Source organism: Nicotiana tomentosiformis, chromosome 1, assembly GCF_000390325.3.
Source record: "Nicotiana tomentosiformis chromosome 1, ASM39032v3, whole genome shotgun sequence".
In the NCBI taxonomy this organism is placed as follows: Eukaryota; Viridiplantae; Streptophyta; class Magnoliopsida; order Solanales; family Solanaceae; genus Nicotiana; species Nicotiana tomentosiformis.
The window spans coordinates 15,334,031-15,348,905 of NC_090812.1; the positions used below are offsets into that span (position 1 = coordinate 15,334,031).

General features: G+C 36.4%; 2 protein-coding genes across 4 annotated transcripts; one reads left to right on the forward strand and one right to left on the reverse strand.

The window, feature by feature from the left end:
• Positions 1–10,436: 10,436 nt before the first annotated feature.
• LOC104084879 (uncharacterized) lies at positions 10,437–10,844 on the reverse strand. Its single transcript, XM_009588836.1, has one exon. The coding sequence runs from the start codon at positions 10,842–10,844 to the stop codon at positions 10,437–10,439; it is 408 nt and encodes a 135-aa protein (XP_009587131.1).
• An 850-nt stretch (positions 10,845–11,694) lies between these two features.
• Positions 11,695–14,772, forward strand: LOC104084874 (glycine-rich RNA-binding protein RZ1A-like). Of its 3 annotated transcripts, none has more exons than XM_009588828.4 (4): positions 11,695–11,853; positions 12,904–13,032; positions 13,897–14,426; positions 14,518–14,772. In XM_009588828.4, the coding sequence occupies exons 2-3, from the start codon at positions 12,925–12,927 to the stop codon at positions 14,410–14,412; spliced, it is 624 nt and encodes a 207-aa protein (XP_009587123.1). In that variant the 5' UTR covers positions 11,695–11,853; positions 12,904–12,924; the 3' UTR covers positions 14,413–14,426; positions 14,518–14,772. The 3 variants fall into 3 exon arrangements, with proteins under 3 accessions (XP_009587123.1, XP_009587127.1, XP_009587125.1); XM_009588832.4 differs by having other exon boundaries at positions 11,703–11,853; positions 12,923–13,032; XM_009588830.4 differs by having other exon boundaries at positions 11,707–11,853; positions 12,907–13,032.
• Positions 14,773–14,875: the final 103 nt, after the last annotated feature.

Below are 14,875 nucleotides of genomic sequence, written 5' to 3' on the forward strand. Positions count from 1 at the left end.
CTTATTATCTCGCTATTACATCTAGTCGACTAATTGGAAAACCAGTCAACTTATAATAATTAATTTTAAAATAAGCAATTCACTCCCCTCTTGTACTTTCTATTGGTATCAGAGCAAGGCTCACCTTTTTCTTTTGCTTAATAGCTTGTGAGAAAAGATCATGGCTAATCAAGTTATTATCGGAGCACTCTTCCAAGAAGGAACATCGCAAGTAAGGCCAATTTATTTCAATGGACAATATTTCTCTCACTGGAAAGTGCATATGGAAATATACGCAAAGTCTTATGATGTCAAGGTCTGGCGAGTTATCAAAAAGGGGAACTATCCTTTGCCGGCTGCTACTCAACCACCTGCGCATCCTCAAGATATAGATGAATATACTGATAAACAAATGGAAGTTGTGCAAGTTAATGCTAAAGCAAGGAATCTGCTTTATAATGCTATAAGTGGTGAGGAATATGAGAAAATCTTCAGTTGCGATACAGTCAAAGAGATGTAGGATAAACTTGAAGTTACTTATGAAGGAACCAGTAAAGTGAAAGAAACACATATCAACATGTTGGTTCATGACTACGAACTCTTCTAGATGAAAGAATGAGAATCCATTGAAGATATATTTGCCAGATTTAGCAAAATCATTAGCGATCTAAAAGCTTTTGGCAAACCATACTCAAATGGTGATCAAGTTAGGAAAATTTTGAGAAGTCTACCCACTACTTGGCAGACAAAAGTGGTTACACTTGAATCATAGGATTTGAAAAAATTATCATACGATGAACTTCGAGGAGAACTTATAGCCTTCGAGAAAACTCATCTCAAGAAAACAAACCAAGAAGAAAAGAAGAAAACAGTTGCTTTCAAGGCTACAACTGAAAGAGAAGACAATGATATTGATGATGACCTTGAAGCTCTTCAAGAAGAAATTGCCATGGTATCAAGGAACATGGATGGTTTAATGAGGAGATACAGGAATACAAGAAGAGGTAGGATACTACCCAGGCGAACTAGGCAATATAACGAACAAGACAAAAATGATGGCAAATGCTTTAGTGTGGAAGATCTGGGCATGTTCAAGCTGAGTGTCTTGATCTTAAAAGAAAGGTTTCCAGAGGCTTTAACAAGAATAAATCATTTGAAAGCTAGAGTGATGAAGACAATTCAGAACACGAATAGATAGCAAATCTATGTTTCATGACAATTCTGGAAAACGACATGAACAAACTCTCAGGATGCTGGACAGATGAGGACACTTCAGATGATAAATGCAAAGATTACAATGAGAATTATTTCATGGCGCGAGGTGAAACAGGAGAAGTAAGATCTTATAACTATGAAAGATGTAATAAATTGCAGAATATTCTTGACCTTACTTTGAAAGAGTCTCAAAAAATGATGAATGAACTAAAGAGACTCAACAAAGAAGTAAAAGACTGGAAACTCAAGCTTGGAGTATGCGAAATTGAAAAAGAAGTACTTCAAGATGAGTTTTAGGAATTGCAAATGCAACTCAATGGCATGCGCAAATCTACCAGTCATAGTTCTGTCAAGTCGAACCAAGCGACTTACAAGTCAACTAGAGAAGGACCAGCCAGAACAGAGTCCACTAGTACTAACACAAATGAAAGATCCAAAAAAAGGCCAAGACTTACGTGTCACTACTGTAACAAAAGTGGACATAAATATTCTTTTTGTCGATTTCGTAAATCAAATGTCTCAAGATGGATTTGGAAACTCAAAAATAATCATGAGTCCAGTAATACTAACCAACAAGGACCCAAGCAAGCTTGGGTACCTTAAAGGAAGTGATAATTATGTTTTGCAGGAATACCACAGAAGGAGTCATAAAGAAAAATGGTACTTAGATAGTGTGTGTTCTAGTCACATGACAGGTAATAAAAATCTGTTTAAAGAAGTTACAAAAATAGACGAAGGAAGTGTCAAATTTGGTGATGACACAAAATGAAGAATAGTCGGTACCGGAACAGTTCCTTTCAATAATAACTGTGATATCACTGAGGTTTATCTTATTGACGGACTTAACTATAATATTCTGAGTATAAGTCAGCTATGCGACTTAGGGTATGATGTAAAGTTCAAGAAAACAGGCTCTGCTATTGAAGATGAGAAGGTAAAATAATCCTCCCAGGTAAAAGGTATGGAAATGTCTATATTCTTGATGGTTTTGAAAATATAAATGGCCATATTTGTTTAACATCCATATCTGATGATCCATGGTTATGGCATAAGAAACTTGGTCATGCAAGCATGCATGTGATAGAGAAACTTTCCAAGCATGATTTAGTTATTGGTTTACCTAACTCAATTTCTCTAGAAATCATGTATGCGATGCATGTCAGATTGGTAAACAAACTAAAAACTCTTTAAAAACAAAGATATTTTATCTACTTTAAAGCCTTTGCAATTGCTTCATATGGACCCACTAGAACTGCTAGCATAGGAGAAAAATGATATGCCTTTGTTATTGTTGATGATTACTCACGCTTTACTTGGGTGATTTTTCTATCTCACAAAGATGAAGCTTTGAGATCTTCTGTAAAAAGGCCGAAAGAGAAAAGGGCTATCTTATTACAACAATTCAAAGTGATCATGGAGGAGAATTTGAAAGCAGAGCATTTGAAGATTTCTGCAATGATCAAGGATATACACACAATTTCTCTGCTCTAAGATCGTCCCAACAGAATGGAGTTGTTGAGCGAAAAAATAGGAATTTATAGGATATGGCAAGAACTATGATACTAGAATATTCATTGCCAAATCACTTCTGGGTAGAAGGAGTAAGTACAACATGTCACATTCTCAATCGATGCCTCATAAGACCCATCCTGAATAAGACTCCTTATGAATTGTGAAAAGGTAAACGACCCAATATAAGTTACTTTCATCTGTTAGGAAGCAAGTGCTTCATTCACAATAATGGTAAGGACAATCTTGAAAAATTCGATCCAAGAAGTGACGAAGGTATTTTTCTGGGTTATTCATTAAATAATAGATCCTTTAGAGTCTATAATAAACACGCATTGTGTGTAAAAGAATCAGTACATGTTATCTTTAATGAAAATAACACTTTGGCCGAGAAAGGAAATATTGCAGGTGATGAAGATCGAATTCAAAAAATCCAGGAGACAAGCAAATCTCAAGAGTCAACTAATAAACTTGATCGTGTAATGGAGTCAACTAATGAGATTAGCAACAGTCAATCAGAATCTCTGAAGGAGTCAACTATTCATACAAGTACAATTTGTCCAAATGAATGGAGAGGTGAACCAGAATATCCTCAAAAGTTTATCATAGGAGACCCAAGTGAAGGAATGAAAACCAGGGGAGCTCTCAAGAAGAAAGCAAACATAGCACTGATTTCCCAGATTGAACCAAAGAAAATAGAGGAAGCTCTGAAAGACTCAAGCTGGTTACAAGCAATGCAGGAAGAGCTAGATCAATTTGACAAAAATCAAGTGTGGAAATTGTTGCCTAAGCCTCAAAACGCTCCTGTAATTGGAACAAAATAGGTTTTCAGAAATAAGCTAAATGAGGATGGAAAGGTTGTGAGAAACAAAGCCAGATTAGTAGTTCAAGGATACTCATAACAGAGAAACCTTTGCTCCAGTAGCTCGACTGGAATTAATACGAATTCTTCTTGCATACGCATCCTTTAAAAGGTTTAGGCTCTTCCAGATGGATATCAAAAGTGCCCTTTTAAATGGTTTCATTGAGGAGGAGGTATATGTAAAAACAACCCCCTAGATTTGAAGATTCAAATTTTCCTTACCATGTGTACAAATTGACCAAAGCATTGTATGAACTTAAACAAACTCCACGAGTATGGTACGAAAGACTCAGCTTATTTCTTATTGATCACGAATTTACAAGAGGTAAAGTAAACTGTAGACACTACCTTTTTTTATTAAAATATCATCGGAAGGTAATGTCATTATTCAAGTTTACATTGATGATATTATTTTTGGTAGTGCTAATCCTCTTATGTGCAAGGAATTTCCAAATCTTATACAAAGTGAGTTTGAAATGAGTATGATGGGAGAGCTAACGTTCTTTCTTGGACTTCAAATTCAACAATCCGAAGAAGGAACGTTTATATGTCAGACAAAATACACAAAGGAGTTGATTCAGAAGTTTGGTATGAGTAATGCTAAGGCTATTGGCACACCAATGAGTCCTTCAGCAAGTCTTAACAAAGATGAACAGGGAAATCTTGTTGATGAAACTAAATATCGTGGAATGATTGGATCCCTTCTTTATCTAACTGCTAGTCGGCCAGATATTATGTTTAGTGTTTGTAAATGTGCCAGGTTTCAATTAGTTTCTAAAGAATCACATATGACTGCAGTAAAGAAAAATATTCGATATCTCATTGGAACTATTTCTCACAGATTATGGTATCCACGCTCTAACAATTTTAAAGTAGAAGGTTTTGCAGATGCTGATCTTGTAGGTAATAAGGAAGACAGAAAAAATACCAGTGGAACATGTCAATTAATTGGAAAAACACTGATATCTTAGAACAGTAAAAAGCAAGGATCAGTTGCACTATCCACAACTATGGCTGAGTATATCGCCATTGGACAATATTGTGCACAATTACTATGGATGTCTCATCAATTGGGTGACTATGAACTATTCTTTAAACCCATTCCAATTTTCTGTGATAACTCTAGAGCTATATGTCTCTCAAAAAATCCTGTGCATCACTCTAGGTCAAAGCATATAGACATCAAGCATCATTTCATTAGAGATCATGTTCTTAAGGGAAATATAGAATTATCTTTTGTTGGAACTACTGATCAATTAGCAGATATTTTCACTAAACCTTTACTTGAAGACAAATTTTGCTTTTAAAGAGAATTACTTGGTATTATTTCCATTGATCATTAATATTAGGACCCATATGATATTTTTATGTTTTGTATGTCTAATGTTTAAACTTTGTCTTTTCATAGTCATTAATAGCGCCTCCGAATTTCCTCTTTTTTTCTCTCTTTTCACATTAGTTTCAGCGTTCAAGAAAGGAAAACCAATCATCACGTATGTTCAACTGACACCCTTTCCTTTCCTGTACTCAATCGTCAGAAACACCTTCTTTTAATCTCTGAAACCCTCTTCCAATCTCCATCATTCCCATCACCTAGAAACCCTCTTTGAAACTCTCTTCAACCAATTTCTTCCATGGCTAAACACTCTAAAAATCCCTCAGCCTCCACCAGGAAAAGTGCTCGCTCCAGAGCAAAACCTTTTTTCCAGCCTCCAGAACAAGTAGACCTAGGGTCCGACCACTCAGAAGGCTTTGCCTCATATCAGGTAAAACTCTCAGATCATTCTCACCCTCTAGGAGAAAAAGCCCTAGGAAAAAGACCTTTGGAAGAACCTCCTGAATCCTTTACTTCAAAGAAATCAAAAATAGATTTCTCAAGTTCTTTAGAGTCTGACCTAAATTTTTGGGATTCTTCAAACAAAGATTTTTTTATTGCTCTGAAATACAAGCCAATCGCTCATGGTAGAGTAGTCGAACTTGATGACATAGAAGCCCTAAACTGTAAGGTAAAAGATCTGTTTGTTTATCAAGACTGGTCAAAATTCTTTTTTGTTCCCCCTCCTAAACTCTATGAACCCCTAGTAAGAATGTTTTATGCCAATCTTCGCTCTAGTAAGTCTGACAAGTTGGAATCCTTAGTGTTAGGAAAGCGCATTGTTCTTGATTGTGCCATGTTTGACTCAATTTTTTCCAGTGTAAGTGTTCTGATTTTTCCATGCTTTTCAAAAATTCTTGGCCTGATGATTTTGAAATCACCTTTGATCAAGCAAAATGTTGTATTGCTGAGTATTCATCTGAATCCCTCTCGAACTAGTTAGGTCCAAGTGATGTTAGCTTTGAAACTCGTGTTCTAGCCCACATTATTGCAACTACTCTGCTCCCTCGTACTGGCTCCTTCTCCACCTTCTCTCAAAGAGATACCTTTCTTGTCTATTGCCTTATGACCAAACTCAAGATCAAACTGTCCTCCTAGGTCATAAATTTTATGATTGAAAGTGCTGATGATCCCACCAGTCTGCCCTATGGAATGGCCATCACTCACATTCTGGAGGCTCATAATATCTCTATCTCTGAATATCCATTCGTCTCTGTTTCAAAATCTTACAATTCTAGGGCGTTTGCTAATATGGGATATGTGTGTGTGTGTGTGAAGGGCTCCTGGGTTAAGAAACAGGAAGGTGAGGTCAAGCATGTTCAACCTGATTCCAAGACCAAAGCCTCTATTTTCCATCACAGTCTTAGTAATCCTGACCTTGCTGAGAAACTGACTGCCATTGACAACCAACTGACCACCATCAAAGATCTTATTGAAGGCACTCAGTCCACTGTTGGGGACATTCATGCAATCTCCAAAGAGACAGGGTCTGATGTTTCAAAGATAAGGGTTGCAATTCTCAGAGTTAGGGAAAACGCAGTCTAGGCATTCAAGGAAGTACACGACATGCTTGATGGAGTGACTGTCTCAGCTAATGCTAGCTTTGATCAACTGAAGGAGGCAATTTGCAATACTCTTACTTATTTCTTGCGTCGTTAGTGTGGAAGTTTCAAACAATTTTTTTTTGCTGTGCTGTTTTGGACTGGATAACCAGTCGTTGGATGATTTTGTTTTAACTCTGCATGCATATCATGCTACAAATTCTGCTTTAGTATCTGGTGTATTGTTGTTTTTATCCCCTCTTTATTGATGTCAAAAAGGGGGGAGAAGGCTATACATATATTCGTGCAAGTACATCCATTACAGGGGGAGTCGACTATATATACTACAGGAGAAGTCGACTAAAATGAGTAGTCCCAACGACACCTATTAAGGGGGATTCAACTGCACTCATTGAGGGGGATTAAAATACAGGGAAGTTAACTGATGTTTACATATATTATTTTTTTGTCATCATCAAAAAGGGGGAGATTGTTAGGTTTTAGTTTTAATGATAAAAAAATAATATAATTGCTTTTGGTGTAGGGACTCAAGAAAATAAACCAAGATCGAAGTGCATAAAGAGAAACAATCAAAGCTGAAGGAAGAAATCAATCAAAGATTGATTGAAGCATTCAAAAGGAAACGAAGCACTGACGATCCGGCGAGATAATTAATCCGAGATTGATTGAAGAGTTAAAAAGGAAAAGAAGCATTGAAGATCCGGCAAGATAATCAATCAGTAGCTATTACTGGAAGGACCCAGAATTAATGAGAAAATCCGGCGCTATCAAGACTTAAAAATGGAAAGCTGTCAAAGTCCACACATCAAGGAAGAGTAACAGGAATTAACCTTATTCTTGGAAAGAATCAACTTCTTTCCAAGGATCAAATCTCTTGGGTTGGCAAATCTCTTCAGTAACGGTCTCCTACAAAGTATTTATACGCAACCTTAAGTCTTAGAGAGACATACTTTGATCAAACCAATTACCCTCTCTTTGTTCTAATTCAAACAAACATTGTAGCTCTACTAGATCTGTTGTGTAACAAGTTAGAGAAGAAAGAGAGAAAAATACTGGTGAGGCATTGTATTAAGAAAAGACGAGTGACATAGAAACTGAGCTGTTGGTGTAAACTACACCATTCACTTTGTATCAAGAAACTCAATCACTGAAAGAGAACTTCCTAGCAACCCAAGGGGACTGGACTAGGATTCACATTGAATCTGAACCAGTATAAAAACTCCAGTGTCTTTAATTCCTACACTTTACTTCTGTATTTTAATTCTGCACTTCTTATTATATCGCTATTACATCTAGTCGACTAATTGAAAAACCAGTCAACTTATAATAATTAATTTTAAAATAAGCAATTCACCCCCCCTCTTGTACTTTTAGTGCTCATTACCACTTTTTATGAAACCAACTGGTTGTGCCATATAGATGCACCCATCAAGACTTTTATTAAGAAAAGATGTCTTGACATCCATCTGCCAAATCTCATAATCGTAATGAGTAGCAATGGATAAGAGAATCCTAATAGATTTAAGCATGGCTACTGGCGAAAAGGTTTTCTCATAATCGATTCCTTCGTTTTTAGTAAACCCTTTTGCAACAAGCCTAGCTTTAAAAGTTTGTACTTTTCCATCCACTCCTCTCTTTTTCTTATAGATCAATCTACAACTAATGGGTTTGACTCCAGTAGGTGATTCTACAAGATCTCAGACTTGATTGGAGTACATGGACTCCATTTCAGATTTCATAGCAACAACCAATTTATCACCGTCTGTATCTTGTAGTGCTTCGTCATAATTAAGAGGTTCTATATTATGCTCTTCAGGGATTCTATCATAAGATTATCCCAAGAGCGCAAACCGGAGAGGTTTTTTTAATAATTCTCCCACTACTACTAGTCACTACAGGTGCAATTGGATTTTGTTGTCGAATCACAACATCATTTTTCAGAATTGAAGCTTCAATGTTATCCTCCACCCCTTTGCGGTGCTGGGATATCATTAACTTCTTCGTGAAGTGCAGGCTGCACAATAATTTTAGGTTGCTCAACAATCTGAGGTTGCTCAACATTACTCCCACTACTTTGGGGTTGTGAGATATCAGGCAATTGCTCTTGTGCGTTCTGTTACCTATTAATATTTCTCCCACTACGATAATGCAGTGGTATATCAATACTGGCTTTCGGGATACGTTCCAAAGATGAGTCATTAGTTATTCCATTACTTAATTCTTGTAAAACTAGTTTACTTATAGGAATATGGTTCATTAAATAATCCTCTTCTAAAAATCTGGCATTTGTCATAAAAATTACCTTCTTTTCTTTGGGACAATAAAATAAACCTCCATTCCTTTTGGATATTCAATGAATATGCATACTTTTGTTCTCGATTCCAATTTATCGCTTTCCCTTTCAGCACATGTGTTGGACAATCCCAAACCTGAATGTGTCGTAAACTTGGCTTGCGCCCAGTCCATAATTCTGCTGGGGTTGAAGGTACTGACTTTGAAAGTACCAAATTTAGAATGTAATTTGCTGTTTCTAAGGCATATCCCCAAAAGGAAAAAGGCAAATCAGAATAACTTAACATTGATCTAACCATTTACAAAAAAGGTTCTATTTCTTCTTTCTGCCACACCATTTTGTTGTGGTGTTCATGGGGCAGATAATTGAGATGTAATTCCATAATCTGATAAGTATTTAATGAATTTCGTAGATAAGTACTCACCACCACGATCAGTTCGTAATGTTTTGATATATTTATCATGTCGTTTCTCCGTTTCTGTCTTAAATTTTTTGAATTTCTCAAAGCATTAAGACTTACGACGCAACAGATAAATGTATTCATATTTTGAGTAATCATCTGTGAAAATTACAAAATACTCAAAATCATCTATTGCTTGTATATTCATAGGGTCACACAAATCAGAGTGAATTAATTCTAACTTATTGCTGGCTCTATTTCCTTTTTTTGGGGGGAAAATATTTCTTGATCATTTTACCTTCTAAACAAGATTCGCATATTGGCAGTGCCTCCACTTTCAATGAACTCAAAGGTCTATCAGAAACCTATCTCGAGATCCTATTTAGATTTATATGACCTAGACGTAAGTGCCACAAATAAATTTGGCTCAATTCAGAAATACGTTTTCTTTTATGTGGAAGATTAATGTTATTTGATTCTTTTGGTTGTAGCACACGAGGAGATATATCAAGAATAAAAAGGTCATGTACTCTAGCAGCAGTGTAGATAAAACATTTACTAAACTTAATAACAACAGAGTTATTAGCAAAATAAATATTTTAAACAACATCCATTATTTTCGAAATTGAAATCAAATTCCTTCTAATAGAAGGTACATAGAGAACATCTTTCAAAACTAAAACTCTATCACTACTAAACAAAACTCTAATATCTCCTAATGCTAAAGCTGGTGCTGGCTCGCCATTGGCTTGAAAAATGCAAACTTCATTCTCACTTAGCCACCGCATTTCCTGAAACCTCTACAAAGTAGTGCAGATATGATTAGTGGCTCCTGAATCTACATACCAAAACATGGTAGAGACAACCGCTAAATAAGTTTCAACGACATTTAAATTCGAATTACCTTGCTTATTCAACTTTGCCAGATAGGCAGGGCATTGCTTTTTATGATGCCTAGGTTGCTTGCAATGATAGCACTTTCCTTTGGGCTTTTTCACAAGAGTCGCACCTCCAGGTGCCAAAACCTTTTGAGCCTTATTCTTTTTCTTACCACCTTTTGACTTAGAAACCGAAGCTTTCTCAACATTCAGTACCACAACTGGAGCTTGATGTTTGATAATAGATTCTACCGCTTGCAGCTCATTCAACAATTTCGCCAGTGACAAATCCATTTTGTTCATATTATAGTTCAAGTGAAATTGTTAAAAACTGTCAGGTAGAGTCTGCAGGACCATCTCAACTTAAGATTCCTTATCAGTCACAGCTCCAAGGACCTCCAGTTCATTTAGAAGACACATCATCTTCAGAACATGGTCCCTGACCGATGATCCTTCAGCCATTTTGGTGTTCAAAAGGGCTTTCATGGCTGTCTGCTTAGCCGCACGAGTTTGCTCACCGAACATCACTTTGAGACTTTCGAGCATGTCATAAGCAGACCCCACAGACAGATGCTGATGTTGCAAAACATTCGCCATAGAGACAAGAATGTAACATCGCGCCATCTCATCAACCTTGACCCATTTGCCATAGGCCTTAACCTGATCATCAGTGGCATCTTCATCAGTTTTTTCTGGGCACTCCTTAGTGATTACAAATTTATAAACTTCAGCAATTAGGACAATATCAAGGTTCCTTTTTCCAGTCAACATAATTCGATCCTTCTAACTTGTTTTGGTTTATATATACAGTATAATTTTTCGGCAAAGGCGGTTCGACTGAACCCCTCCTGCCCACCTAGCTCCGTCCTTGAGTATCAGTCAATAGCCAAGGAAGTGATTACACATATATAAATTTCTCGGATTTGAGCTATGAGAATATATAGAACATCTCAATATTGAGTGTTTTACCCCTTTAGTTGATCCGCACAAAATTGAATTAGTGAAAACACTTCCAGGAAGAGGATGGAAATTAAAAGTAAATGAAAGGACATTCTTTGATGGGATCTTTATACAAATAGCGAGCTCATTCGTTGTTTACTTTTTCTAGCTAGTATACAAACTGGCTAGAAAAAAATAGGCATTATAAATTATAAAAGTCAAACCAGAGAGTGTTTGATTAATATTTTGTGTGGTTAAGATAAATAATGATATCTAAGTGTAGTTAGTATAAATAATACTGTATGAAATTAAAATTAAGATTCTTAAAAAGAAGATGATTTCATAATTTTAAAAAATTATTGCTCCCTTTTTTAAGAAAAAAACATCCTCTATGTAAAATCAAACAACAACGAATGACTAAAATATTTTCATTAACGTTATTAGACTTCCGTTTCGCAATAAAATTTGGGACTTTTTTTTTTGTTTATAAATTGTAACCATTTCTTGGCAAATTTTAAAAACAAAATTTTCAAATTTTAAAATAGTTATAGAGCAGTTTTTAATTTTATTTTAAATACATATTAAAAAATTTATTTTTCAAGTTTTATGTACAAACGCTAGCTAAAAGTAGGGTGCCTAGTAAAAGAAAAAAAGAAAAAAAAGGTAGGGTTCCCCCACAAATACACAGTGAGCCCCCTCGCCTCTATCCTTAAATAATAACACGCCCTAATATTCCCTTCAGATTGGCTTTTCTTCTTTGGAGTAAACGCTACTAAAACTTTTCTCCATCTCTTCGTAGCGTCGCCGCTCTCTCATCTCCGAATTTTCACTATTTCCAAAGGTAACATTTATTTCTAGTTATCCAGTATCTACATCTTTTGTTTCTTACTATTTAATTTTCGCATAGACTGTCTCGAAGATCTAATTCGTTTTGTGAATTCTGAAGCTATAATGGCTTATTTGGGGCAATTGATGAATTGGGTTTTCATGAAAATGTTAAATTGACAGACCCATGTTCTTTTCTTGATATATATTCTCTTGAAGCAATTTTCTGTACTGTTATTATGTTTCAGTTTGTACTTTATGAGTCGATAAAAGTTAATGGATTTCTCTTATTAATCATTAAATAAAGCATCCACCTCATGCTTAAAGTTGAAGAATGTCTCAAATATCTTTGTTCTTTTAATGTTATATATTTTTGGCTATTTTGTGCTGTGCATAATTTAATTTGGTGAAAGTATACTAAATACTTAATGTAGTTAAATGGGGATGGGCTATTTTTAACTGAATTGGGGGTGGTGATTGAATGGTTGGGCTTGTGAATTATTTTCATGTTTGCATATGATTATTCTGTACACATTTTAAAAAAATCATCCCTGTTTCATGCTTAGGCAGGGGTCAGTTTGTTTCTTGGTGTCTAACAAATAGTTGGTTTTACAGTATGATTTTGTTGGTTGATGAGCTTTCTGCTTAGATTGTTGAATTATATTGTTGATTTCACAATTAGAACACATAAACTAATTGTTTCAAACCCCACAACTTTGTAACAAAAAGCAGTAAACTAGTATTGAAGAGACTGCATAGAGGAGTATGATGAAGTGATATTCTTTTTTGATAAAACCTAAAATAGTAGTAAAAATAGTGTGGTTTTATATTTGTTAAGTGGAACTGTATTTTGAATCATATACGGTTGATGATTATTTTGATTGCTTGGCTTGTTTGTCTAATGCTATTGTTGTCTGGGGGCAGAGAAAATGGATCTGATAGTATAATCCACATAAGCAGGCCCTATTATCATAACGGAATTAATCTTTCGGTGCACTTTTTGTGTCTCTCGACTCTCTCTCTCTCTCTCTCTCTCCCATCTCTCTTGTTCTGTCTTCTTTTTCAGTAGCAGTGGTCTGTTTCAGAAATGGCAGACGATGAATATCGCTGTTTTATTGGTAACTTGTCATGGTCGACTTCTGATCGAGGATTAAAAGATGCATTTGAGAAGTTTGGAAATCTTGTTGATGCAAAGGTAAGGATGGTTTATTTTTTAGGTTTTCGAATTGGTTAATTTGTCAATGATTTTTTTTTTTTGGTGCTTCACTTTTTTCTTCTTTGTTGTTTTTCGTGTGTTTTTGCTGGGTGGATCATTTATGCAAAGAAGTTTTCCCCATCCTTTAGACTAGGATTAGACCATTCTTACCTGCAAACCTCCTTCCCTTTCAAGTGACAGTGAGGGTTTTGACCACTTTAGTGCAATCTCCCTTCTACTTGTCTCTCAATGCACCTATTTTTAACCTCTTTACGTGAACAATTCAAACCTTTTGAGTAATTTTTCTTACTCTTGCTCTGTGAATGCTACAACATCTGCACTTTCATTGATATCATTGTAATCCTCAGTCCTGACCTCACTCCCAACTTCTAATGAGGAATATGAAGGTAAATCAGTATCTTTTTTCCCTGAATGCACACATACATCGTCAGGGGATTCTGGAAAAGGTTTTAATCCTCTTGCTAGCCCACCAAAAGTTCTGTAAATCTGGAGCTTCCATTGAGCTTTCTTCAAGCCAAAAAGAAAACCCCAAACCTCTTAAGGAAGATTAGTCCATTAATTCATGAAAATGTAGCTTAAGGTACTACATCACATAGGTATTACCACCAAACTTAATCAAGGTGTAGATGCGAGAATAGACTTGATTGTGAATTTTTTTTGTCAAACTTCACTACAGAACCTCATTAGAAGGTTTCTTTGTGTTGTGAAGTCTATGACAAGAGTTAGAATTGCAACTGTCTACCTACGTTTCTCCTCTTTTTCTTATGTCATTTCCCACTCTATCTTTCCTTTTTGTGGATGTTAAATTTCAATATTCCAATGCCTCTATCCTTTTTGGCTCAGGTTGTACTTGACAAGTTCTCTGGCCGATCTCGTGGATTTGGTTTTGTTACATTTGATGAAAAGAGAGCAATGGAAGATGCCATTGAAGCAATGAATGGAGTGGACTTAGACGGTCGTGATATTACTGTAGACAAAGCCCAGCCTGACAAAGGTTCAGGTAGAGATTTTGATAGTGATCGACCTCGTGACCGTGACCGAGATCGGGGTCGCGATCGCGATCGTGGTAGCCGTGATTATGGAGGTGGGCGGGGATCTGGTGGTGGTGGAGACTGCTTTAACTGTGGTAAGCCAGGACACTTTGCCAGAGAATGCCCTAGTGAAGGGGGTAGAGGTGGTCGGCATGGTGGCGGAGGTGGTGGTAGTAGAAGCAGTGGCTATGGACCCGATAGGAACGGAGATCGATATGGAAGCCGCAGCAGCAGAGATGGTGGTGGTCGTGGAGGAGGTGAACGGTTTAGCCGTGATCGCTCTGGGCCATACGAACGTCGCAGTTCTGGAGGCTCTCGAGCTGGCTGATGCTTTAAGTTGTGGTAGGTTTTAGGCTATTTGATTTTCAGTTATCCAATATTCAGGGTATCATTTACTTTTGAGCTGATTAAATTTTGATTATTTCTGATGCAGCTGAAGAGTTAGAAGTCCTACCAGCTGGATGCAAGTGATTTGATGTATGTCTACTTGGTGCTGTTCCCCTGGCCTGAGCCAACAAAATGGATGAATCGTTTGAGCTCATGAAACCTGGCTCTTATAAACTACTGTTCTATGTCCGTAAATGTTTGATATTACAGCTTGATCGGGATCTTTATGCTTGCTTAATTTGCAAATTTGACTATGGCCTCACACTTTCGAATGCCACTATGGTTGCTAGTTATTTGCTCACTTGGTTTGGAATTTTGAAAACCATTGTTTGGTGCTGGATTTGTTATGATTTCTTGCATGACAATCGCACCTCTGAAACTTTGCCTTGTGATTGATGGGTCTG

Excerpts from the sequence above, each read along its gene's own strand:
- LOC104084879 (XM_009588836.1), bottom strand. The coding sequence starts at position 10,844 with ATGTTGACTGGAAAAAGGAACCTTGATATTGTCCTAATTGCTGAAGTT.
- LOC104084874 (XM_009588828.4), top strand. The coding sequence starts at position 12,925 with ATGGCAGACGATGAATATCGCTGTTTTATTGGTAACTTGTCATGGTCG. Across the intron at positions 13,033-13,896 it reads GAAATCTTGTTGATGCAAAG|GTTGTACTTGACAAGTTCTC; the intron begins GTAAGGATGGTT and ends TTTTTGGCTCAG.